Here is a 24,508-nt window from a genome sequence, read left to right as displayed (position 1 = left end):
TTTTTTACCACGCATTTCACCATGTAACCCTCATCTGAATCCAAAACATTCCTCTTAGATGTGATCCAAAGCAGAGCCGTTAATAAAGCAACCACCGTGTGTGTTGGTGTGTGACTGCATGCTCATATGTGTGTGTCATGTTGGCTCTGCAGACTACTGTCTGTGCAGCAGTAAAGTGTGTGTGCGGCGTTGACAGGAAAGAACTCAATTTCCCAGCAGTCAGTGCGGCCCTTTTAAAGGAGGAGCTGATGTGAGTTGTACCCACACATTCTCTGCTAATGTTTGGAAATAAAACTCTCATTAATCCCAGCCATGAGCGTGAGCCGAGTGTGTGTGGCAGCACTCCCTCTGCACACTGTGCAGGAAAGGGGGGCTGAAAGTAAGCACCCTGTGTGTGTGTGTGTGTGAACTGTGCTGATTAAAACATGCTCATCGCACAATGTTTCAGCACCTGCACCCAACGCAACAGCACACACACACACACACAGCCACAAAAGCTTGTTACAGACATGACAACAGCAGAGATTGAGGAGCGAGAGGACGACACAGAAAAAGGCCTGAACTGTGAGGCTGAGGAATATTAACACTGTCGAACAACAATCACACACCACTCTGATGGAGCGCACACACCCAGTGGGATGGCGTAGTCGTGTTATGTGCGTTATGACCTATAAGCCTGGTTGGACATGACCTAGTTAGGTCAGACACAGGTGAGATTCAGCTAGACGCCAAATGCAGCTTTGTTGAATATACACACACACAAAGGGGGTGGGGGGGGGGGCTGTTTTACAAAGGCTTTACACACACACACACACACAGACTGATACAACACCAAAGCACCTTTTATCTTTGTGCCTGAAAAGTTTGAAGCAGTCACTGACCTGACGGAGACTCACAACGGAAAGGTTCTACATGTAAGAATAGGAAAACCTTTGCTAACAGTGACACCTCTGGCCATCAAGTGAACTGCAGGCAGCCTTTTTAAGGTAGGGTAGGAGATTTCATTCTGATGCACTTTTTGTTAAATTAGTGTAACTTCTCTTTACAATCCGCTAGCAACCGATTAGTTCGGCAGTTTCGCTTTAAAACGAAGAGTACTAATCATCTGTGGAAGCTATAAAATGCTAAAAACAGCCAATCCTCCGAGGCGCCCCTGCACGGATTATTGGCTGGTTGTCACTCTCTTCCTGCTCTGCGCGCACCAGAGAGGTACGTGCATGATGGCCGAAGTCACAGACCGCAGCTCGTCTTCAGGTAATAGTAATAGTAATAGTTTTCAAAATCTCCTACCCTACCTTTAATGTCACATATGCTGTACCATGAAAACCCAGCACACAGGCTGTTAAACTGTCCACCCGACTAGTGGTATGTTAATTTGTAAATAGCAAAGCAACACTTTAGCATCCAGATCAGACGTGGTATACTGATAATGATATGAAAGCTAGCCATGTTAGCAGCCAGGTCAATTCATTCAAACATATTTCTGTAAATTCTTACATATAGAACCTTTAATTGTGCACATTTTCTCTTAAACATTAGCTTTTAATTTGCTCAGTGTGTTTAACTTTCTCTCTGAGAGCTGTGATATTTTATAGTTTTGGACACTGAAGTGTTGCATTTTAAAACTGAAGCTTCAAATGTGCTTTCCCAGCCAAAAAACACAGTAACACATGAAATTTTAAATACAACACAATGCCAGTGGCTTCAGAAAGTTGCTGTACAGGCAAAAGCACACACACACACACAAACACACACACACACACACACACACTCCTCTGTGATGTTGTGGAAACAAACTCCTGACCAATCACAATGAGCTCAGGAGCAGGAAGGAAGTCAATGTTTGATCATGAATACTGTGTTTATGTATATTAACCACCACACCTGCATGCACATGCCTACACACACTCACACACACACACAATGGAATGAATCAGATGCATACTTTAGGTATGTGCAACTGTAACACAACAGCACACAGCAGGTCCATTTTCAGTGTGACTCCCTCTCCAGAAACAATCTTCCTCTTTTTATCGTGATATTTTTACTCCGTCCGTCTTCTATGTCAGCTTCCTCGCCTCCTCCCCTCCATGCATGTAAGAGTTGTATCCAGGCTGCACATACTCCTCAGACTTATCCCAGTCTGTCACCCATCCTCCTCCAGCTCCGCCTCCTCCGCCAACCACAGGCTGGCTCATGGCGCCGTACTGCCCGCCTCCGCGGTACATCTCCTCTGTCTCGTTTGCCAGTTCATCTTCATCGATTATACCGCACTTCTCCTCGCTCGTGTCCTCTATGTCTGCCCACGGCTGCTTTTCTCCTGAAGCAAAGATTCCTGTGGAGGAACAACACAATGATTCAGACTGAATCTTTCTGGAGATGCAGCAAAAACAAAACGGAGAAGTCCAAGTAGTACCATAAAAAATCACTCCTCCATAATGGACGAGGGAAGCTATGAGGAAGACGCCCTGCCACTCCTCACGTGTCTGAAAGGATTTGAGAAGCTGTTAGACATCGTCAAGTAAAAAAAAATGCTTCAAGTTTCTGTGAAGCTGAAAGGAGTCACCTTGTGTTTGGTCATGGCTCCCACAATGAGAGGACACACCATCCCAGATAACGTCCCCACTCCGTTTGAAATGCCCATCAGGATGCTGGCGTATCGAGGAGCGATGTCCAGGTGATTGACGTTAAATCCTGAATGGAAAAAACAAAATGTTTTTACTGGTAATTTAAAAAAAAAAAAAGCAAAACAATCCATAAATGCAGACAGACACTGACACCACAGTAACGTTGAACTGGAAACATAGGACACAACTAGCCTGGCTGTCTCTTGGCTAGCCCAAACATACAAAGTGTGGGGCCTTTGTCTCCCTCTTCTGGCAGTGATGGTAATTACAGTGTCTTATTTGATAAGAAATCCAGGCCTTGGTACCGCTGTGTTAGCAAACTAGATGCTACAGCTGCCACAGCTAATGCTAGCAGCTGCTGCCATAGAAGTTTAGCCCTTTGCGGATTAAACAACTCTCTGTGAGGCTGCTACATCAACAACAACAGATAATGGATTAACTAACTTTGATGTTTGTCCACTCTAGCTTTAAATGAATATAGCATAGTTTATGGTGACACCTGTGTTTTTACCTGAGATGGCAAATCCACTGAAACCCACAGCGAGGACCAGGAAAGAAATGGCCATGCCTTTTGTGTGAGAATAACCCACCACCAGCAGGAGGGTGGCCTCCATCCCAAAACCTGGAACACACAGAAAGAATAACTCAAAAATAAAAATGTGTGTTTTAAAGTTAGGAAAATAAAAACAAACAAATTCATTCAAAGACCACCCCCCCCTTTATGACATGTCTCACCTCCACAGTTCATGAGCTTCCTGACGTTGGTGGTGGACATCAGGTTGTGCGTTCTCAGGTAGTCTGCCAACTGGCCACCGATGGGCACGATGATCGTCATCACCAGATGGGGCAAAGCAGACACCATGCCCACCTGGAAGGCACAAGGGGAAAGTGTGAAAGCGAGACGAGTGCTCATATTCACTACAGTAACAGACGGAGGATTGATGGGATTAATCTGATTATAGAAGCTTTTGTCTTGTTATGGAGATGTGGCGTTTAACCTGTCACCCCTACAACACTTTGGCCCCACACCAGTCTGGGAAACCATCTTAACTTAGAGCCAGTGCAGGTTTTAAGGGTTAAAACACAGACAGTATATATTTATGGATGGACGATGTCACTCGTAGGTTACTGTAGCTTGTTTTGAGTCTCTGTGGGAGGCTGACTGACTGTCACCATGTTGGCAGCGTCACAGCCTACATTGCTAATAAAGACGCTGAGGTTAGCGGGCGGTTGTGGAAACAGGAAACTCACGCTGTGAGTCGCAGTAATATAATGAAATATTAAAAAAAAAAAGTAAGGATAAAAAGTCTGTGCACAGGCTGATACAGCTAATGATTATCACTGATCGGACCTTGCTGATCTCAAAGCCAAAGACTTCTTCAAAGTAAGCGGGCTGGCTGATGAGCAGCAGGTAGAAGGTCCAGCTTCGGCAGAAGTTGGCCACGATGATGGCGTAGACAGGCATGGAGGTGAAGAAGTGTCTCCACGGAGTTTTAAATTTCTGCCAACAAAAGAAATAAGATATTACTGGGATCCACAGAGTCATCTAAATAATGTGTGTGTGTCTGTGTCCTTAGACCTCATTCCAGGTCTAAGAGATTTTGGATTGCTGTTCAGAGAGCGGCGTACATGAAGTGGGTTGAGGAAGGTTGCGGACTCTCCGATTGCGTCTTCGATGTATTTCCTCTCCTCCGGTGTGATGGTGGGATGGGCTGCAGGGCTCTCATACGACACCAGAATCCAGAACAAATACCAGAATATCCCAAAGCTGCCTGCGAGAGGAAGAGAGAGGAAAAGAGAGAGAGGAAGAGAGAGGAGAGAGAGAGGAAGAGAGAGAGGAAGAGAGAGAGGAGAGACAGCAGGAAGAAAAAAGTTAAAATAGTGAACCAGACACTTTCACTTCTCCCAAAGTTGGTGTTAATACAGGTCTTTTCTACAGCACTGTCTTATGTTAATCTGCTCAGAGATGTGTTTGTGTTTTCTCTGCTTGTAGCTCTGACTGTGCTGTTTCCACAGAGGTGCAGGAGTTGATATTAATACAGCAGTAAATTATGAGCCCCGATTGACTGAACAGATCTGATCAATAAGTGATGAATCAAAGTCACATTTAAGGTACTAACCATAAACGTAAAATACTGAAGGCCACCCGCTGTATTGCACCAGTATCCCAGCTAGAGGCATAGCCACCACTGCCCCTGCATAGGATCCTGAGACACAAAGAAGACTTCAGTTTCTGGTCATCGTAACTTTTCCGCTCAGAATGTTTTGTGTATTAAAACTTTTACCACAAAAGGCTGTTGTGGCTAATCGACTTCTCTCCAGTGGAGGTGCCCACTTGGCCCAGATCCCATGGCAGGCCGGGTACGACACACCCTGAAGGACAGGAGGGAGAAGACTCATGTAGGAGTGACGTTTTTACCCACAATGAACGCATGTGCACTACCGCACCTCAACAAGGCCCTGGCATATCCTGACCAGTATGACTGCGCTGTAATGGCAGCGGGCAGCGGATGGAATCAGCATGTTGAGTGTGGATGTGGCCACTATGGCGAAGCCAAACACTCTGAAACACAAACACAGGCTGCCTCAGACTGACAGCAGGGAGGAGACCGAGCACCATGAGACAACCAGTTAACAGCAGATACCATACACATGAGGATTTTAACCTGTTGGCTGCAAACTTTTGACATATAAATCCACCGGGGATCTGTGTGACGATGTAGCCCCAGAAGAAGGAGCCGTGGATCATCCCCACTGTCTCAGGATCCCAGGTGAACTGTGCTGCCTGCAGAGAGGCAGAAAAAAACCACTTCAAACATATTCATAAAGACCGGTGACATAAACAAGACTTAATAAAGGTCTTTTCCTACTCACCACGAGCACTTCCTTATTGCCTCTGTAGACCGTGTGATCATTCACCATGCTGACAATGGCCACACCCAGGTTGCACCGGATTCCAAATGAAATGCAGAACCCCAGGCCGGAGAGGATGGCGATGATGTACCGCCTCGGCAAGCCAAAGCATGTGCAGTCCACCACCGGCATCTCCTTCTCCTCCACCAGCTCAGGACGACCCTCCGCGGATAACTCGATGGTTTCTCCATTGGGCTGCCGTTTCTCAATCAGCCTGAGAGACAGACAGAGACAGGAAGTGTGAGGAAAATGTTTGCAAATATAAAGGAAACTTTGAGGGCAAGGGGCATCTTCTAGGCTCCCTGTTTTCTTAAAACTAGTCTGCCATTTTCTTCGGAATAAAGTCAAGGGTACTGAGAGACGTATGTGGGTCATTTTCAGAAGACAACATGCACACCAGGTAGACAACATGCACCACACTGGGGATGTGTCTGACTCACTCTCCCCCAGTGTGTGGAAGCAGCTGTCGCTAGCTGAGAAGCTGAAATAGCACATTCTCTGTGTGTCCACTCCTCGAGAACAGACTGGACCTGCAGCCATTACTGCAGCCCTTAAAAAGTCGTGCACACCTTTCAACACAGGGGATACCTGGCAGCTAGCAAGCTGGCTAATGTCCCTGCATTGCATAGGTCTATGTTCATATTAGCTTTGTAGTGTTAAATCATTTAATGTTGGCCACCCTAATACAAAGGAAATCATATTTGCTTAGCTGGTGTTTTTTTAGTCAGCATTAGCATGCTAAGCTTAGCCAATTTAGCAGCCAGACATTATGTAGCTTGCAAGCTAATGCAGCTAATGTAGAAATCTGTGCACAACCTGTTAAAGGTAGGGTAGGAGATTTTGAAAACTCAGTGACAGTCAGCCAGATTTCAAGAGTAAACACACGCCCCTTTCTCTCGGAGCTCACCCCGAAGCCACGCCTCCAATCACATCGACGCGCATTACCTGAAGACGAGCTGCGGTCTGTGACTTCGGCCATCATGCACGTACCTCTCTGGTGCGCGCAGAGCAGGAAGAGAGTGACAACCAGCCAACTATACGTGCAGGGTCCACCCGGAGGATTGGCTGATGTTTTTAGCGTTTTATAGCTTCCACAGATGATTAGTATTCTTCGCTTTAATGTGAAACTGCCGAACTAATTGGTTGCTGTCGGATTGTAAAGTGAAGTTACACTAATTTAACAAAAAGTGCATCAGAATGAAATCTCCTACCCTACCTTTAAGTAATAAAAATCACTTTCACTACATATAAAACATTTTAATTTTCTTAGAGGAGACAAAAACATGTAATTGTTTCGACGCTCTTCAGCTTGAGTGAGACTATTTTTGTCAAAAGTGATGCTTTTTTTCCCCTGCAGGAGTCAAACAGAGAAGTCAGAAGAGCGACCATCTGTGTATTACAACCTGCATACTTACATACAACAACACCCCCCCACTAATAACACACAGGCTTAAGTAACCCATACCTGGCGACAGTGCCACAGTTCCCAGTGATTTTGTTTTTAATTCAGTTAGTCAGTGAGCAGCAGAATAATGAAGGAACACAATCAACACAAACGGGTTGACTGGTGTGACGAGGACAGTTCCGGTTTTAGAAAAACAAATTCTTAAAGGAGGTTCCCAAAGACCGTTCAAGACGTTCTAACACATTGCAACTCCGAGACAGTCAGAGACTCTGACACAGGTTAATTATTGATGTGTTTTTGACTCAGATAAATAATTCACTCCGGCTTTTCCACCCTAATCTGTCACTATCTATCTGTGTGCTCCTGCGTCTTGTTTTCTGCACATACACTTCCACAATCCAACCCCTCGTTTCCACACTGCAGGCTCTGATAATGTCTTCACACACATCCACGCAGTCCCTAAAACAAACAACAACATGTGCCACTCTAATGATGTCTGAATGAGAAGACATGTGTCTTATCGTATGAGACACAATGGACAACAGAGAAGTAATACTTTGTAAAGCAACGTTTTGGAATTTGTAAGAGATTAGAGAGACTGCATCCTCTCTCTCTCTCTCTCTCTCTCTCTCTCTTAATCTGTCACAACATTCAGATTAGGATTACAAAAATGATTTACTTCCGGAAATGAATATGGATGGACAGACTATAGTTCAGCGTGCTTCTCCCTCTGTCACGATGACAACGCTGTTAAGATTCTGTCTGTTTTTTTTTACACATAAAATCCAAATTTCATCTCTAAATTTGTTTTATTTCACATTTTTAATGAATTACCTATCTGTTAGTCCTATTTTAATTAATGTCAGTTGCTAGTGACTTGTTGAGCTGTCACTCAGAGGTCATGCCAAAATAATGTACATTTTTAAGTCTTATGTACTTATTAATTGTGTTTATGGTGAATAAAACTGTTATTTCTGATTTAAAGCTGGACATGGGGCCTATGGGGGAATTCTAAAGCCACCCTCAAGTGGAGACCTGTGGAACTGCAGTTTCTGGCACTTCCGCGTTAGCTTCATTGCTTCTCTCTATCGACAAACAGCACCTTTAACAATTAATGTTCTTGCCTTACATTGGTGTTAAATGCTGCCCTTAATGCATTTATTCACAACCACAGCATGGCACACAGCCATATAACTAAACCGTGAAAATCCTACCACCATTTTAAACAGATAAAATTGTCTATAAATGATAAACTGATGGAACAGCTGATGAGTCCTCCTTCTATTGTACAATTGTGCTGACTCGCCTCCTGAATGGAGCTCAGCATCCGTCAGCGATGGTTGCAGGAGGATCCTCATTAAACCCCGAGACAGATTGCAGCCTGACACCTACACATATGCTACCAGCTAACGAGGCTAGCCCACAGCTAAAATCATAATTACGGATGCTTCCCACTACAGGGCAATCTCACGCCAGCGTGCGTGTGTGTGCGCCAGCTGACAACTTTTAAACCAACTTCTCCTTGTGTTTGAAGGGTTAAACTGAAAAATCTCTGTCTGCCTGCCAGCTCTAAACGTTATTCATACCTGTACTGGCTGGTTTCTGTGATTCCTGTGCATGAAAGAGAGACAGAGAGAAAAAAATGTCCTCCCTGCTCAGAGTACTGTGTGAGCTTCCAGCTCAGCTGATGGAGCTTTTCTTGTTAGCGTAGCGTCGACCCAACTGGTCTCAGCTGGCAACGATTAATGAGCGGGAGAGCGTGAGCAGGCAGGAGTCCCGTGACCCCCGGGCTCTCTGAAATATCATAATTACAATAGTAACAGGCTCAGTGGAGGCTCACACCTCTGACTGAGCTCCGATTCACCTGAGCATGACGAGCTAAAGCTCAACACCTTTACACACTCTGCATCAGTTTACCCACACACTGTTAAAATGCAGTTACACTTTGGATGTCATCTGGCATTAGGTGGGGTAACATGAGACTGATAAATATAATTAATTACCTAACCCTAACAATGCATGTTAATAGAGGTATTTGTATTTAATGTAATCCAAGATGTTTAGTTTATGCTTGTATAAATCTTTGAATTTAATCTTTACGCTGACATTTTTACGCCATTTTTACATCAATCATACAATATTAAAGCTATAAGTTACATTACTTTATGATTTAGGAATAATTTATCAGCTATAGAAAGGTAACATGTGACTCGCGTGCTGCTCGTGACCTGGGACTTTTGTTAGACTGTGTATTAAATTCACAGAGTATCCTGCATAATCCTCTCATATGAGATGAAGAGAGAGAGAGAGAGAGAGAGAGAGAAAGACAGCTATTGAGGGGCTGAAATTATTATATAACACCAGACGTCAGACGTCGTGGTCATTATTTGTCCAAACACACATGCTGAATTGATCCTTATTTTCCCCCAAATACAGCTCTAATGGTTTATTAAATAGATTTCTGTATTTGTGTTGTAAAATGAGCAGTGGTGTCCCCCCCTTCCTTCGCGAGCCTCACGCTCTCCCTGAAGTGAACAGATTGGGTCTCGGTGGGACTGTGTCACCCAGGGAGACACCCTCCTCCCCATCCTGTCACACCACTTTTATTTTTTTTTTTCTCCTGCGGACACACACACACACAATTTTCAAACACGCACACGTGTGACCTTCATAGACTTATCTAAATACCTACATAGTAAAAAACTGACACACACACAACACGTGCTACATTTACCAGAGAAGAAAGAATCATAAAATCAGATGCAAATCATGTATTGAAACTCTTCTTCACTTCTTCGCAGTGTTTTTAAAGGACTAAATGCTGAAGCTGTACTGACAGCATGGACACTAACAGCACTGCTGCCAATAACCAGGCATGCTGAGTGGTCGCAGCTGACTCTCCAAACTGCTCAGCTACAGTCGATGCATCATCTGCGACAACTGTTTCATAAACCTGTGCACATGTAACCGGTTCCAAACACAAAACTGCCGAAAGACAAAGAATACAGTCAGACATGCTTCATGGCCTCTTTTCTAAATGTTTTAAATGCCACGATAAAATGCACGTTTTCATTTACATTTCCTCAACGTGTCATCCATCACCCGTCAACAGTCAACCCGTCTTGATATGGGGACAAGGCTAATATTGACAAAGAATACCTGGCCTGTGACTGGATGTCAGTCACTGTCTATCACAACAGGATTGCTGTAACCAAGAAAGCAGCAGTTTACAAAGTCGGTGACGCGACGTGTGACGTGTGTGAGAGTGTGTCTCTCAACTTTAGAGCCCCCTATGACATCATAAAAAAAGGACAGGCCCCATCCTGGGCTGGCATAACATGTGATCTGTTATTCAGTCTTATCAGCCATATTGATTCTTCTGCATCCTTTTAGGTTGGAATATCCAGCATCCATCCATCCATCCATCCATCCATCCATCCATCCATCCATCTAGTAACCTGCTTTGTCCTGCAGTGCAGGGTCACGGGGGGCTGGAGCCTATCCCAGCTAACTGGGTAACCACTGATATCCAACATACTAATGTGAATTTGTAGGTTTTTAAAAAGATGTTTTTAGTTTGCAACAACACAAGCTCTGATATAAAATAATTCTGTCTGACCGCTGTGTGAATATTTTATTCCGCCCTCCTCTCAGATGACTGTAAAAGGGAGTAACTGAAAAATTCACTCCACTGCAAGCAGAATGGATTAAAAATGGATTACCTGTTATATTCTGTGTGTAGCTGAGCAGTCCTGCGGATGCAATTCATTTGAAAGTCTTTTAATAAAACCAATGCGGGGCGTTTTTTTTTTTTTTTTTTTTTGAGACCGTCTGGGATATTATTAGTAACTCGTACACACGATCAAAAAGTGCATTGAAGAGACAGACGCAGAATGAGTCTTTGAGATCCACTCAAGGGAGAGCTGAGATTATTTTTAATTTGAAAAGGGTGACAGCAGAGATGTGGAGTGACCTCACAGCGCTGAAGTTTATGCTTACCTAGTGGAGTTTAATATAGAAACGAGAGATGCATTCTGATGGAGAAAATGTTTAAATAATAGATGAACTCCTGGCTGCTTTCATCGGGATGGATCACGGTTTTGTCTGTGAGGTGGTGAGATTGCAGCACAGACATGCTCAGTGTAGGGATGCCCTGTGTTTTAGGATTTATATCTTGAACACGCTGTCTCACTCCATCCTTTAAACTGCACCTAACGCTGCGGTGACATGAAGGCAGAGGTCACCGGCTAAGCTGAGGAAACGCCCACCACTAAAACCAATCTGAATCCAATCCAACACATCACATCTCTCATAGCATCAGCTGTGCATGCATGGCTCAGGACCAGTAAAGAGAGACAGACAGGAAAAGCCTGAGATTTGCATGCCTGTTAATCTGGGAGACCCCAATAGGCTGAAAGTTGCCTGTGCTGGTGTCTCAATGGATGGAGGATGGATGGATGGAGGATGGAGGAGGAGGAGGAGGCAGCGGCTGGAGGAAGTGACATGGGGCTGGGGATGCAGTGAGTGGGAGGGGAGAGTTCAGGGATTTGCATGGCTCGACAGCTGGACTGAAAAACAGGCTATTTCAGGACGGGATTTATACGTTTGGTTGCTACCTCAAATCCTGAGAGAGCGAAAGCTTAAAGCGGTGGTTATTGCATGAGGTTCTATCAGTTTCTTTAATCTCTCTCATTTTTTTTCGGAAATATTGGCAGCACACCAGTCTGTGTGCAACTTTTTGCATCAATATCTAACTGTATTTATATACATCCAGCACTTTAACACATTCATAATTAAAGAATCTGCAGTTATACATGTCTTCTTATAAAAATTGCACAGGCCTGATTTATTAAGCAGATTTATTACTCTATCACCTTGTCTGGCAAGGACTCTAATTACTCATCAATCTGCCTCTCCATTCTTTTTTGTTCATTACAATTGTAGAGGTTAAGAGGAAATGTTCAAATCAGAGCCAAGCGTCAGGACACGATGGCACATATGAGGACGGCCTTAAATATCATAAAAGTTCTTACATGGGAAGTTCATGTAGTATGTGTGAAATAATGTACAAATGGAGATCCGAAACCTGAAGTCAGGCATTTCCAGACTGAGATAACACCTATATGTGTAGATAGATGGTTCCATCCAGCGCGCTCTCATCCATTCAGGTCGTGCCAATAACGCACGGAATCATTATGTAACCAGACTTTCTTTACCACTTTGAGCGAGAACACCAAATAACCAAGGGAATACGCAGAAGTCTCCAATAACGCATCAATCCACAATGAGAAGGGCACTCTGGTCCAACATCAGCACTATTTCAGCTACTTCGCTGCACTTTCTCTGCCCAATTATTTCACACCAACACACACATAATTGAGGATGTTTTGCCACAATAATCTACACCGTAATTTCTTCTGTTTTTGTTTCGCACAAAGGCACACAGACGCTGCGTGAAACGGAGCAACACATTTTACGCATATTCACCCACTTCGGTTAAACGTCCGGCGCGCAAAGATGGATATTTGTGGCTTCCTACATCATATTAAAGCCCAGAATGGGTGCTTTTAAAATCAATAACAACAAACTTTTTCTACAGAATAATATGATCAGAGCAGAGATAGAGGATGAGAACCTGCAGCATCGTGCGGTTCTCTGTCCTCTGTTCTCAACAAAACGCGTAAAAACTGGCACAAGTCTGTTGTCAAATACAAGGAGTGTACCTGTTAATTTTCCCCAAAGTTTTACCCGCGACCGCCTTAAACCTGTCTGGTCGGATCTCCATCCTTGCGCAGCTCCGTGACCCGGCCGGTGTGCTGATGTCCCGTGCGCCCTCCAGTCCTGCCTGAGCGCGTACAGCTCTCTCCCTCCCCCCTCCTCCTTCCCCCTCTCTCAGTCACTCCCTCTCTCTCTCTCCCTCTCTCTCTCTCTCCCTCCCTCTCTCTCTCTCTCTCTTTCTCACACACACACCACACACACTGTAGGTTCATATTCTGATGTCTCAGGATGTTTTAATAGAGAGCACAGCCAATTCAGAACACTATAACATAATACACAGCTTTAAACACATTTTAATATAAACATATAATACTTTAGAAACTCAACACTATTTAAAATGTAGATCACATTTGAAAGCCTGCACAGGTGAGCTACATTTCCAGTAAATTATCTTTATTTATGACAACAAGGCCCATCAAAACTATTGTTAGCAAATGTTATGAAAACACAGCTGACATAAAACATCCATAAATATGACATGGGACCTTAAATGTAGTGGCTAAAGGGCATAAATAGCTTTTAATAATGATGGAATATCTGTAAACTGCTCCACGTTATTTAATATTTTGCACAAAGTGACTAAACAAACAGTCATGTAGCCTAAGATGTAGCCCGTTAGCTTTAGCCTCTATCACCATAAGTAAAAATAGGCTAATCGGCTACTTTGTCCTCCCTAAAAAGTGTAAATAAATAAGTTTGCTTTCCGTCTGCGCTGCTGTATAAACAAAACAAACAGTTATCACAACATTTTAAAGTGTAATGAATCGTAAAAAGTTGACCACTTGCTGGCCAAACTGCGCCAAAGCGAGCTAACCTGCGTAGCTAAATAGCTAACTGATCAGGAAATCGTTAGCATAGCTGCTAACTTGCTACACAGATTTAGCTAACGAACAAACCTTATGGAGGCAAATAATATAGAATATATTTACAACATGCATGATGTAGAACCGATAATTTACTGACCTAAATTTAAACTTTAACTTTGATTTCTGTGTTTCATAAAAAATGTGAAAAATTATATTTTAATTACTTTACAAACTATGTTGTAAAAACATTGCTTATGTATTATGTCATAATTTAGTGAACAAATTTAGAGTATTTCCAAATAAATTCTACACCTTTGCCTTGTAACTTCTATTAAATAATGAATAATTGCCTAAATATCTGGAATTTGTAAAGAAGGAAACATTTTCACTTTTGACAGGCGAATATAGGAATCACCTTTACAAAGCATAAAATAAAAATAAAACATAATATAGCAATAATTTAAAATAATGAAATGTTAAACTTAATTTAAGACCTTGTTCCGTGATGGTTTTGAAAATAACCCTCTAACACTGACACTAAAACATCACAGCTGTCAGTTTTATGACTTATGACTTTATGACTTTTTGACTTATTCTTAACTTTTAAAAAAACTCTTCATAATGAAGGAAATGTGACATTTGTGTGTCAGAAAAAAGTTTTCAGAGTCAGTCTGCTGCCATCTGCAGGTTTATTTGAGTCACTGTCGACAGTACAGCTGCACTGAGCATTCTGCTGTCAAAACACTGATGAGGTAAAAGTATACAAATATAAAATAAAGTTAGCAGTTCTCATTTAAACACACACACACACACATATGCACAGACCACCATCACAGTTCAGGTCCACTTAATTTATTTATATAGCCCTAATATTCTCATGTTCTGATCTGTGTAGTGAGATGCTGTGATCGATGGTGTCAAAGGCTGCACTGAGATCCAGGAGAGACAAGTCCACGGTCTGATGCCATGAGGAGGTCCTTAGTGACTTTAACCAGTGCTGCTTCTGTGCTGTTGTGGGCTCTGAATCCAGACTGGAACACTTCAGACTGTTTCTATGCAGGTGGTTATTTTGCTGACTTACAACCGCTCTTTCAAGTATCTTAAAAATAAAGGTGAGGTTGGAGAGGCCTGTAGTTTTCCAAGATGTCCGGGTCCAGTAAAGGTTTTTTAAGTATAGGAATGATCACAGCAGCTTAAACAGCTGTGGTACATATCCTGCTGCCAGAGACAGGTTGATCTGGCCTAATATAGAGTCTCCTATCAGGGGAGTAACATCCTTAAGGAGCCGAGATGGGATTTACTGATGCTGGTGGTCAGCTCAGTCAGTTTCACCAGCAGCAGCCATTTTCCTTTTTGTGTGTATATTTGCATCTCCTGAAAAGTGTATCTGTCCCAGGAGAGGGTTAGGCACAGGGAGGAGTTACCTGGTAACATAAATAGTTAAAATAACTTTGGCTTGATGACAGAAAAACTCCATCCCGTGAACAACTGTCCTTAAGTTAAATCTAAGGTTTTCACGAACAGCTTCTGGCACGCTCACACTCCTGTGTCTAGCTCCTCCTCCTCCTCCTCTTCCTCCTGGGGCAGCAGCTGGTAGTGCTCGTTGCCCACCGGCAGAAAGGCAGTCCTGGGATGAACCCCGTCCTCCTGGGAGTGGCCTTGGTGGGGACTGGAGTCCATCTGCTGGGTGGAGCTGCACTTGGTGTAGCGCTCACGGTGCATCTCCTGGTCACCTCCCTCTGGGGAGGGTGTGTCGCGCGCCCTGCGGTTTTTCACTATGGAATGGATGTAGCCGAAAGGCACGGGCAAGCTGGCGAAGACTATGAGCATGATGATCATCGCAAGAGCCCAGCCGGGATACTCCAAAGTCGTCTCGGAGCCCTCAAAGACAAAGAAACACAGCAGGTCAAACCAAGTCAATATTAACACACCAGCCAGCACTGTAAGAGTTAATTTTCTATATATCTGATAACAGTTTAACATCTTACTGTGCTTTGATTCCAGGCTGTGTACGTCGGCGTTTTGAACACCATTCGGAGCAAACTGGCAGCCAGAAGCCCGACCATTGCAAATAAGCAGACATATTTCCACAGATATTTGTACACCACTGGAGGGCGCCATTTCAGCATGACTTCAATGTCGTCCAGGAAGCTGCATGGAAATAGATGAATAAGATGAAAAGGCAAATAAAACAGGCTAAATAAGAGAGAGAGAGAAAAAAACATCTGTCCTACCGGTCTGTTCCATAAACCCACGCCACACTGATGGTCTCAAAAATGACCACGATGACTAACGGCAGTGTTGCAGAGTAGTCATCGAACATGGTCACAAAATAGTTCCCAGAGCGTTGCGTGAATAATAATCCGATGATGAACCCCAGAGCACAGCTGCACACTGAAAAACACACAAAGCACATTATACCCGTCTTATTCAATATACTGTACAAATACCTTGTTATGACATCATTGCAGAAGGTGGTGAGGTTATCAATGGATTCAATAAAAGTGCTTGTGTTGTGATGGTGTTTTATGGCTTTGATTTTTTGCATATAAAACCAATCAAATCATCTGTTTGTTGCTTCAAAATGAGCACCATCATCATGGAAGGGCATAAAATTGCTGTTCCTAAAGTGGCCACTAGAGGCTAGCAGCCTACTGATCTATCCGCTGTTTGATGAGTTTATCGCCTATGACTACAGAATTAATGAAAATTGTAAATTAATGTGGTGACAGCGAATTCTTACCAGGGAAATCACAGTTGCGCCCTCTTGTGGCCATTTGTATAAGTGCGGGCAGAATTTGTCATGGTAGCCCAAAAAAATGACAGAGGCTTGTTAAAATGTGGAAATATTTGCCTTAACAAAAGCACCAAAGTGCCAAAAACTGCAGAGCCTTAAGTGGCTCCAAAAGTTAGTCAATCCCCATAGACCTCCATGTTAAAATGTCCAACTTTACAGAAGAAATAAACAGTTTTGGTCCCTCGGTTTTACAAACTGTACATGCCTGTGATACAAAGCTGTGTGTGTGTGAGCATGTGTTGACTTGTGTTTACCCGTCAGCGCTGTCCGGTGGCGCCCCAAGAGGCTGAAATTGTCCATGAGAGGTGTGAGGATTCCCTGCATGGTCCCGAACATGGTGCTGAGGCCCAGGTTGAGCAACATTAGGAAAAACAGGGTGGACCAGAAGGGGCTGGCTGGAAAGAGGGCCATCACCTCAGTGAATGCTATGAAGGCCAGGCCTGTGCCTTCAACACCCTGAGCGCACACACACAGACACACACAAACACACGATGGTGAACAGACAGCTCTATGTGCACAACAGAGAACACATGTGTGCGTTTCTTTGAGCAGTTTGTGTACCACTACATTTTTCTTGCTTCCACATTTCTCTCTGTTTCTTTAGTCCTTTCTTTCCTCCACAGCTTCCCTCCGCTCCAGGGGGCCAGTGAGATATATTGTCCTATATGTTTTCATTCTGCTGCCGGCAGGATATTTTACTGTACCTCCCAGATTCCTCAGGGGTTCTGGAAACATCAGCTCTACACCCACATACTATTGTTACTGAAATCTTCACCTTTGGCCCCTGATTTTTTTTTTCTACCTTCCTCTCATAGAAGATACCTCATTCATCTCCTCCTCCAGATTGCAGTCGGTGATCTTAGGCCCCACCATGGAGCCGTAGTGCCCATACCACTCTCTGTAGTCGGCTATAGACACAGAGGTTACATCTGTCATGTTGAACCATGGCCACCAGTGCTGGTTCGATCCGCTGGATGACATTTGGTTTAACACGCCCAGATTTCTAGGAAAGATTGAAATAAAACTGTTAAGACAGGAAATATTTGACAATCACAGCACACACACACACACACACACACACACACTCTCTTACTCAGCCACGCAGCGCAGGGCAATGTTCTTAGCACGGAAACCGAGCACAACGAAAACCACCAGAGAGGCCAGCACAGATGTCATGAAGTTGATACCGGAGACCATCAGCGCGTCCCGGTGGCAGTTGTTATGGACCGGGTTGTAGGAGGAGTATGCGATAACAGAGCCGTAGCCCAGGCCGAGGGCAAAGAACACCTGTGTGGCAGCCTGCCGCCACACCTGCACACTACCCCAGATTTCCAGCTGAAAAAAAAATGCAGAATTTAGTTTCAGAATTATAAATCAGCAGTTTTTAGAACTTTTGAAGGAGACTAGAAAATGACAACAACAGACTAAGCTCAGCCTGCTGTAACTTAGCAAGACGTGGACGTGTTGTTTTTTTTTGCTAAAACAGGTAGCTAGCAATTAGTCTGCCATAGGTTGAAGTGCTGCTGTAGAAGAACAAGAACAAAACTGAGATTTGATGAAGATCTGTGCTTACTTTGGGATAAAACATGTAGGTGATGCCCTCCATGGCTCCGTCTAACATCAGCCCCCTGATGAGGAAAATAAACAGCACCACGTAGGGAAACACTGAAGAAAAGTACATCACCTGAGATCGGACAAAAAAAAAAAGATTTTAGTGCCAGGAAGCGTGAAAGAACATTCTGTTGAACACTCTGTAGCTACTTAGCGTAGCTTGACAGAAGCATAGATGCTGCTCTCAGTATGTCTAAAGCTTATTTTTAAACAGTGTAAAGATAAAAATCCAGCATTAAGCTGCAGTTATGTTCCAAGATATGTTTTAAGAATGCTGGCAGACACTAATATGTGGCCTCTGCTCTTGTTCTGTGTCTTCACTGACCTTTGCGGATGACTTAATCCCTTTGATCATGGCCAGAGACACAATAGTCCACGCAGCCAATAAGCAGCCGGTCATGATGGCGTTAAACTCTCCAGATTCTTGGATGGAATTTGTGATGTTGAGAGCTTTTCGGAACCAAAAATACGACGTCGGGGAGCTGCTGGCGCATTCTTTCACTGTTGGTTGAAGACAGACACTCAGGTGTTCAGGCTGTGGTGTTTTATTTTGGTATTTATTGCTCTATTGAATGAGTACCTGTCTCATTGGTGGTCACATCCACTGGACACTGCTGCCACGGCAGAGGATACTGAAAAGAATTCCCCATGTAGAACAGGCTCCATGCGATGATGACATTGTAGTAAAGAGCCACATAGAAACAGACCTGAGAGGAAGAAGAAGGATTCAGGAAGGATTAGCTTATTAAATTATCAATATGTCAGCCCTACAGGCTGCTGAATCCTGTGTGGACTTTAACTTGACATGGGGCTGTTTTTGGAAAAATAAACAAGTTTTATAAAAAGCGTGGGTTTCAAATAGTACACGCCTGTGTGCGCACAGAGCGCTGCTGTGTTTGCCTTGTCTCGTCCGTCGAGAAAACTGTTACGCAAGAAGCTGCCAACGCACAGCGCACTGCCTCTCTCACTTTACAGCACGGCAGGATGTCATTGTGTGCTGCTAGCAGAGAGAACCAGCTGTTTGCACAGAGGTGATAAAAGACACTGAACCTGCTATAGCTTTTTAATGAGATAATGAGGAGGAGGAGGAGGATGTTCAGTTTGACCACACACCCCCACACACACACACACACACCAGAAAATCAACGACTGCAGCCTAGTCAGAACAAATAGGATGGATAAGAGTCCTCCAAGAAGCCTACAGAAATACTATGTAAGGAACACTGAGGGTATACAGCACAACACACTTCCTGCATCCTCGGTGTGTGTTTCAGAACAGTGAAGATAGTTCCATGTGTATAACTGAGTTAGGTTGTTGTGAACATCAGCTGAAACCTTGCAGCAGTGTGCTCCAAGGTGGATTTTCTTCCTGACTCAGGTCCCACCAGCAGTCTACTGAAGAGGCGTGGCAGTAAGTACAACCATATGTGACACAGATACAGGAAGTGCCTGCTTGGTGAACGGTCAGGTTTTTAGCATCTTTGGAGCTAGGATGCAGAGACAGCCCTATGAGGGCTTTGGTTAGAGGATGTAAAGTTTTTCACAGCCATCAGCCTCCTGATGGGAAAAAAGCAGCAGTCTGCTAACTTTTATCTGCTTCAGATAAAGCAGTAAATATATATACAAAGAGTGAAAGAGCTCACCAAGCAGCTGGAGTAGCCGATCCCTGCCAGCTTCGGCGAGATGTGCTTCCACACTCCGATGCTGCCCTGCCGAATGCTCTGTCCGGCTGCCAGCTCCATAAAAAACAGTGGAACTCCCACAATCAGTAAAAGAAAAACATACAGCAGCATGAAGGCCCCTGGAAGGAAGACGGACCAATGTTACCCATCCTGACCTGTCTGAGTCTATCAGCTGAACCTCTTTAAACACACTCACCTCCGCCGTTCTGGTGGCAAAGGTACGGGAACCTCCACACATTTCCTAAGCCCACACTGAAGCCCACCTGAGCCAACACATACTGGATCTTGGAGTCCCATGCTGGCCGGTCTTCGTCGTTCGTCTCTGCTCCGCTGGGGTCACCTGTAAGCTGAGTTTCAGAGCGCCCCTCTCCCAGCCAGGCTTGGTCCTCGGTGCAGTCCAGAGAGTGCTTCTCCATCTTATCACAGACAGGAGAGACACAACAATAAAGATAGTCTGCATAACAAAGAACACAAAATACTGCACATATGTGCACACAGAAATCATCTGTACAGGATAAAAACATTAGATTATGCTTCATTAAGCAGTCTCACATTAACCTGATGTACAGCTGGTACTTTTACATTGCAGTACATGTATCCAAGTAAAAGATCCGAGTCCCTCTTCCACCACTGTGGCAGTCTCAGGCAGCTCAGATGAGCGTTTCAGGTCCAAAATGGCTTAACGTTGAGCCAAGCTGGCTTCAGAACAGAGCTGCATAATTAGCTCAAGTCCTGGCTGGTATCAGCTGGTGAGAATGGAAAGTTACAGGAGGTGTATGACCCACACAAAGTGACATGTCTGTCTGAGACACGTGGCCACATGGGACAGGTGATTTCAGAAATACAGAGAGGGGTGTGAGACAAAAATATGCACACACACACACACAAATAGAGAGGAGGGGAAGTGGGACGAGCAGCAGCCGTCCAGTGATGTGTGGGAGGTGTTAGGTTTACCATGGTTCTTAGTGGTTCTTAGTGTGGGTGGTGCTGAGGTGCATGAGTGGACTGAGGAGTGGGCAGTGCTGGCAATGAGGAAGGAGAAAAGCTATCAGGTAACACCAACACTAAAGCCACAGAGCTGCACAAAGTTCAGCTTTACACACTAAATATCACGACTTCAAGTTATCATCGAAAAAGTTGTGTCGTGTGTCAAACACCATCAGGTCTGACACAGCTGAAACAAAAGGCTGCTGCACTGTGAACTGGAACTGTGTGTAAATAGCACGGACCTCCGGGTACAAGCTACAGATCACGTGGGAATTATTTATCACCATAAAATGATAAAATCAAAAAGTGTAATATCATGGAGGTGTGGCTGAAGAGCACACCAATGCAGGCTCATTTTGTCATGTCATGACATGTTAGGGCTACAATGAGAGGGGTAGACTACACTAAGTGTGCGTAAATCACACTTAACTACACACTTTAATCCTTCTGCCTGTTATTTAATGACATAAAATGACACATTGAGCCTTAAGAGAATGGTAGACTGTGCTGTATTCTGTCATTTAAGCAGCACTTTGGGGTCACACTGCTAATTTTCTATCAGTGATAAAAGAAAATGACCTGATTGGGCTCTGAGAAGGGGACACGTGCATGTAAACTATAACTAATCCCATTGAGGTTATCATGGCATTAAGTGTAAACAGCACAGCACTCTAAGGACATTTTGAACATATATATTTTAGCTTATGCTACCTAATGCTATAAATGGACATATTGAGAGTCTTATTTTATGTTATTGATCACCATGAAATCCCATGCTCGGGTGGGGTGGGTCATTCTACACGTCAGTGAATTGTGTTTAAATAGCACCTTATGCTCCGCTCTCTCCCGTCAGGTCTGCCTGGACCTTTGTAACAGTAAATGTTCTTCAGAGAACCAACACAGTGAGGTTTGTCATTGACACATGCCTGTATGTACGAGACTACACTGTGCTTCTACATATGTAAGGGTTGCGTAACAACACTGTGAGTCTGTATCACATTCTGTAGATGGCTAAAAAAGATAATGGACCAATGTACACACAGTTTGAAAGTGAGAGGCCTCCTGTGTGTGTGTGTAATGTTTACATTCTCCTGGTTCTGTTTGTTTTTTTGGAGAAGAACTTCAGTATTTTTTCTTCCTTTCTGGTGTTTCTATGCTTGGCTAATCTTAAATTATCGTCTGCACACACCCCCCTCCCCTCCTTCCAGCACACATACACACACAGAGCAGTTGTACATTTCTGCATGTCGGTCAGTCAGAGGCTTCTAGGGCTGAGGAATGAAGTTTAAGCACCAACAATTGCTATTTACGCTCCATATTTGGATTAATCAGGAGTTAGGTGGAGTCACAGATAATGGTTGCCAGAGACTCCACACACTGACCTTCCTTTTTTTAAGAAAAGCCTATTTGTGACATTGTGGGAGGTCAACATAACACTTCTTAACATGACCACATGAGGGAGCACAGCTGCCATCTGGTGGTGACAGGTGGGATCAAACTAACCAACATTTAGCATGTTGGCTGTCACAATGCCACTTTAAATCCCCCTAGTCTATTTGTACTGTGAACAGACATACATCAAGCAACAACCTCCAGTGTTAAAAGTTGCGGTTTACACCACAGCCAATAGGGGCAGGCTCCAAAAGTGCGTCATACTCCATAGACTTGTTAAAATGCATTACTCTACAGTAAAAAACTATAAAACTGCTTGCTTGCCTCAGCTCTTTGCCTGTATTTGGAGTTAAGGTAGGCTGTGACACTGCCAACATCCCACAGAGACTCAAAACAGCACTTCAGAAACCTGCAGGTGGCGTCACAGCGTCTCTGTCTGTAGTTATACCGTCTATGGTACATTATGTTCCGATATGTCCGCTCTGAAGCGCTCTGAGTGTTTACACCTCATGTAGCTGAGAGATTTAGTGCACATGTTGGCCGGCACGTGTGTCACAGTCTGCAGATACCTCATCCCTCCACAAACAGGCAGAATAAGGCCCCCTTTCACTCACGCTGTTTTACATGTGAACGGCATGTTTGAGAAGGAGTGGGAGGATTTCTTCCCTGTAAGAATCTCCCTCTGTCTTCTCTGGAACTGCTCATGTTCCCTCAGCGCAAAAATCACAAAAACAAAACAAAACAAAACACAGCCAACAACAACTAAAACCTACTCCAGGAAGAAGCTCAGTACAACAGAGAATACTTACAAACAAAAGACCAGTTCAGACATCCAGCTGTCTAATAAACGCGCACACACACACAATAATCACATCAACGCAGCACTAAGCAACATGGCTGTTACTACAGATGTCATTCACACCTTTACATGGGACAGGAAAAGAGCCAACCCCCTGCACAGGTACACACACACACAGTGCACACAGACTGTAGCATTACATAACCCGAGTGCCGCTCAGCACTGCCTGTGTTAATACAGCAAACACATGCAGGAAAAGATTTCTTCAAATATTCTAAACTCATATCTGATATAAAGTTTAACAGTGAGATCTCCTTCCTGCTTTAACTCCACAGAATTCAAGTAAATGTGAAAATGAACTTTAAAAACAGCGACATAAGACAGACCGTCTCCAAATGACAGAGGATGGCAGGATGGTGGTGTGGACACTCCACACTTTCACCCAGGAGGCTGATGTTTGTGTCACTCTTTGTTTATGTTTACAAAAAGCTGATGGAGTTTTTCCGCTACATTAAAACGCCGGTTACCAGACAAACTTCTCCACCTTTTTCTTGGCTGTTTTCCAAAAGTTCTACCTTTTGATAATGTGATAGTTTAGTGAAGCTGACTCTCATTGGATGATCAAGCTGCCTCACAACATGGTGTTCAGTAGCTTAAAGAAGACTTTTACTCAAGTCTGGCTCTCTGGTACTTTATTCATCTCTGGTATTTGTACACTAATCAAAATATAACTGTGACTAAATACCTGTGTACATGCCTGTGGCTGTGAGGAGTGCGCAAGCATGTCCCTGTGAACAAACTGCCAAGAAACTCTGGTGCATACATGAAGGAGATTGTCCAAAGCCCTTTAAAGCCTTCCCATGGCTCCTTAAGTAAATGACACAGCGGTCAGCTTACATTAAACAATGACTCTCCATGAGAGAAAATCAATGCAAACATCAAAATCACGTCAACTAAGAGTAAACACACAACTCTTCTGAGACATACCATGTAGACAGCACGGACCACTGAGGGGCAGCAGGAGGAGGAGCAGAAGGAGGAGGAGGAGGAGTAGAGTTTCCTGCAGTCCTGGTTTTAGTTTCTCTGCTCGTCTTCTCACTTTTTTCTTTTATGCTGTTAATATAGTTTGTGGTTTAATTTCACTACAGGACAAAAGTCTGCAGCAGCGCTGACAGCTCTGAGGTCACCGTCCGTCAGCTGGAACGAACCGTCGTCGCGAAAACTCGGAGAAGAAGAAGTGAAGGTCTGCTGCGGAGCCAATGAGAGCGCGGAGGGGCCGAGCTCCCCCAAAACAGGCAGCGGGGCTGGGCAACAGCAGAATACACCCCGTGTGCAACAGCGTGTGAAGCACACACACACACACACACACACACACACACACACACACACACACACACACACTGAGCGGTGTCACCAAGAGGAGATGGTGACCTCATACTACAGCCACAAACAGTCCTGTGCGTAAAAGTCAGATTAACCAAAAGCATTGCGCATCAGTTGGCGCACACCTTTTTTTAAACTTAAGTCCCACAAAATCCTTAAAATAGATCATTTATATGAACAAAATGAGTGCAGACATTTGTATAGCAGGATGTATAATGAAATGTGAAAATCTATGGAGGCCCAGAGCGGTCAAAACACTGCTGTAGTAGAAAACACGTGCTTTCCTTAACAGTTTGACAACAAATGCACCACAAGCCCAATTAAATAC

At 44.0% G+C, this 24,508-nt stretch overlaps 2 protein-coding genes across 6 annotated transcripts; both read right to left on the bottom strand.

The window, feature by feature from the left end:
• Window positions 1-1,756: 1,756 nt before the first annotated feature.
• slc6a16a (solute carrier family 6 member 16a) lies at window positions 1,757-24,098 on the bottom strand. Of its 5 annotated transcripts, XR_003671086.1 has the most exons (13): window positions 20,172-20,303; window positions 19,816-20,035; window positions 19,581-19,738; window positions 18,518-18,644; window positions 18,263-18,438; window positions 17,900-18,010; window positions 17,420-17,661; window positions 17,149-17,329; window positions 16,581-16,782; window positions 15,764-15,923; window positions 15,518-15,680; window positions 14,343-15,410; window positions 1,757-1,773 (listed from the first exon to the last, which is right to left on the bottom strand). XR_003671086.1 is itself a non-coding variant. In XM_028411839.1 (12 exons), exons 1-12 carry the CDS (start codon window positions 20,211-20,213, stop codon window positions 15,066-15,068), a joined length of 2,127 nt encoding a protein of 708 aa, XP_028267640.1. In that variant the 5' UTR covers window positions 20,214-20,303; the 3' UTR covers window positions 14,202-15,065. The 5 variants fall into 5 exon arrangements, 4 of the variants coding, with proteins under 4 accessions (XP_028267640.1, XP_028267642.1, XP_028267643.1 ...); XM_028411839.1 differs by lacking the exon at window positions 1,757-1,773 and having other exon boundaries at window positions 14,202-15,410; XM_028411841.1 differs by lacking the exons at window positions 1,757-1,773; window positions 20,172-20,303 and adding an exon at window positions 23,785-24,098 and having other exon boundaries at window positions 15,066-15,410.
• slc17a7a (solute carrier family 17 member 7a) lies at window positions 2,031-12,730 on the bottom strand. The gene is made up of 13 exons (XM_028411844.1): window positions 12,669-12,730; window positions 5,502-5,754; window positions 5,294-5,412; window positions 5,076-5,190; window positions 4,913-5,000; window positions 4,748-4,834; window positions 4,257-4,399; window positions 3,979-4,128; window positions 3,363-3,495; window positions 3,139-3,249; window positions 2,567-2,694; window positions 2,417-2,486; window positions 2,031-2,335 (listed from the first exon to the last, which is right to left on the bottom strand). The coding sequence occupies exons 1-13, from the start codon at window positions 12,728-12,730 to the stop codon at window positions 2,061-2,063; spliced, it is 1,734 nt and encodes a 577-aa protein (XP_028267645.1). The 3' UTR covers window positions 2,031-2,060.
• Window positions 24,099-24,508: the final 410 nt, after the last annotated feature.

The sequence above is a fragment of the Parambassis ranga genome, chromosome 8, assembly GCF_900634625.1.
Source record: "Parambassis ranga chromosome 8, fParRan2.1, whole genome shotgun sequence".
Taxonomy (NCBI): Eukaryota; Metazoa; Chordata; class Actinopteri; family Ambassidae; genus Parambassis; species Parambassis ranga.
This window is presented reverse-complemented; position numbering and strand designations above follow the sequence as displayed.

What these genes read in the sequence shown, in the direction of transcription:
- slc6a16a (XM_028411839.1), bottom strand. Translation starts at nt 20,213, where the DNA reads ATGTACTGCAATGTAAAAGTACCAGCTGTACATCAGGTTAAT. An exon ending in TGGAGGAGGAGATGAATGAG is followed by an intron (nt 16,783 to 17,148) that starts GTATCTTCTATG and finishes GTGTGCGCTCAG; the next exon opens with GGTGTTGAAGGCACAGGCCT. An exon ending in CAGCCTGGAATCAAAGCACA is followed by an intron (nt 15,411 to 15,517) that starts GTAAGATGTTAA and finishes TTTGTCTTTGAG; the next exon opens with GGCTCCGAGACGACTTTGGA.
- slc17a7a (XM_028411844.1), bottom strand. Translation starts at nt 12,730, where the DNA reads ATGGAGATCCGACCAGACAGGTTTAAGGCGGTCGCGGGTAAAACTTTG. An exon ending in GCAATAAGGAAGTGCTCGTG is followed by an intron (nt 5,413 to 5,501) that starts GTGAGTAGGAAA and finishes GCCTCTCTGCAG; the next exon opens with GCAGCACAGTTCACCTGGGA. An exon ending in AGCCACAACAGCCTTTTGTG is followed by an intron (nt 4,835 to 4,912) that starts GTAAAAGTTTTA and finishes TTTGTGTCTCAG; the next exon opens with GATCCTATGCAGGGGCAGTG.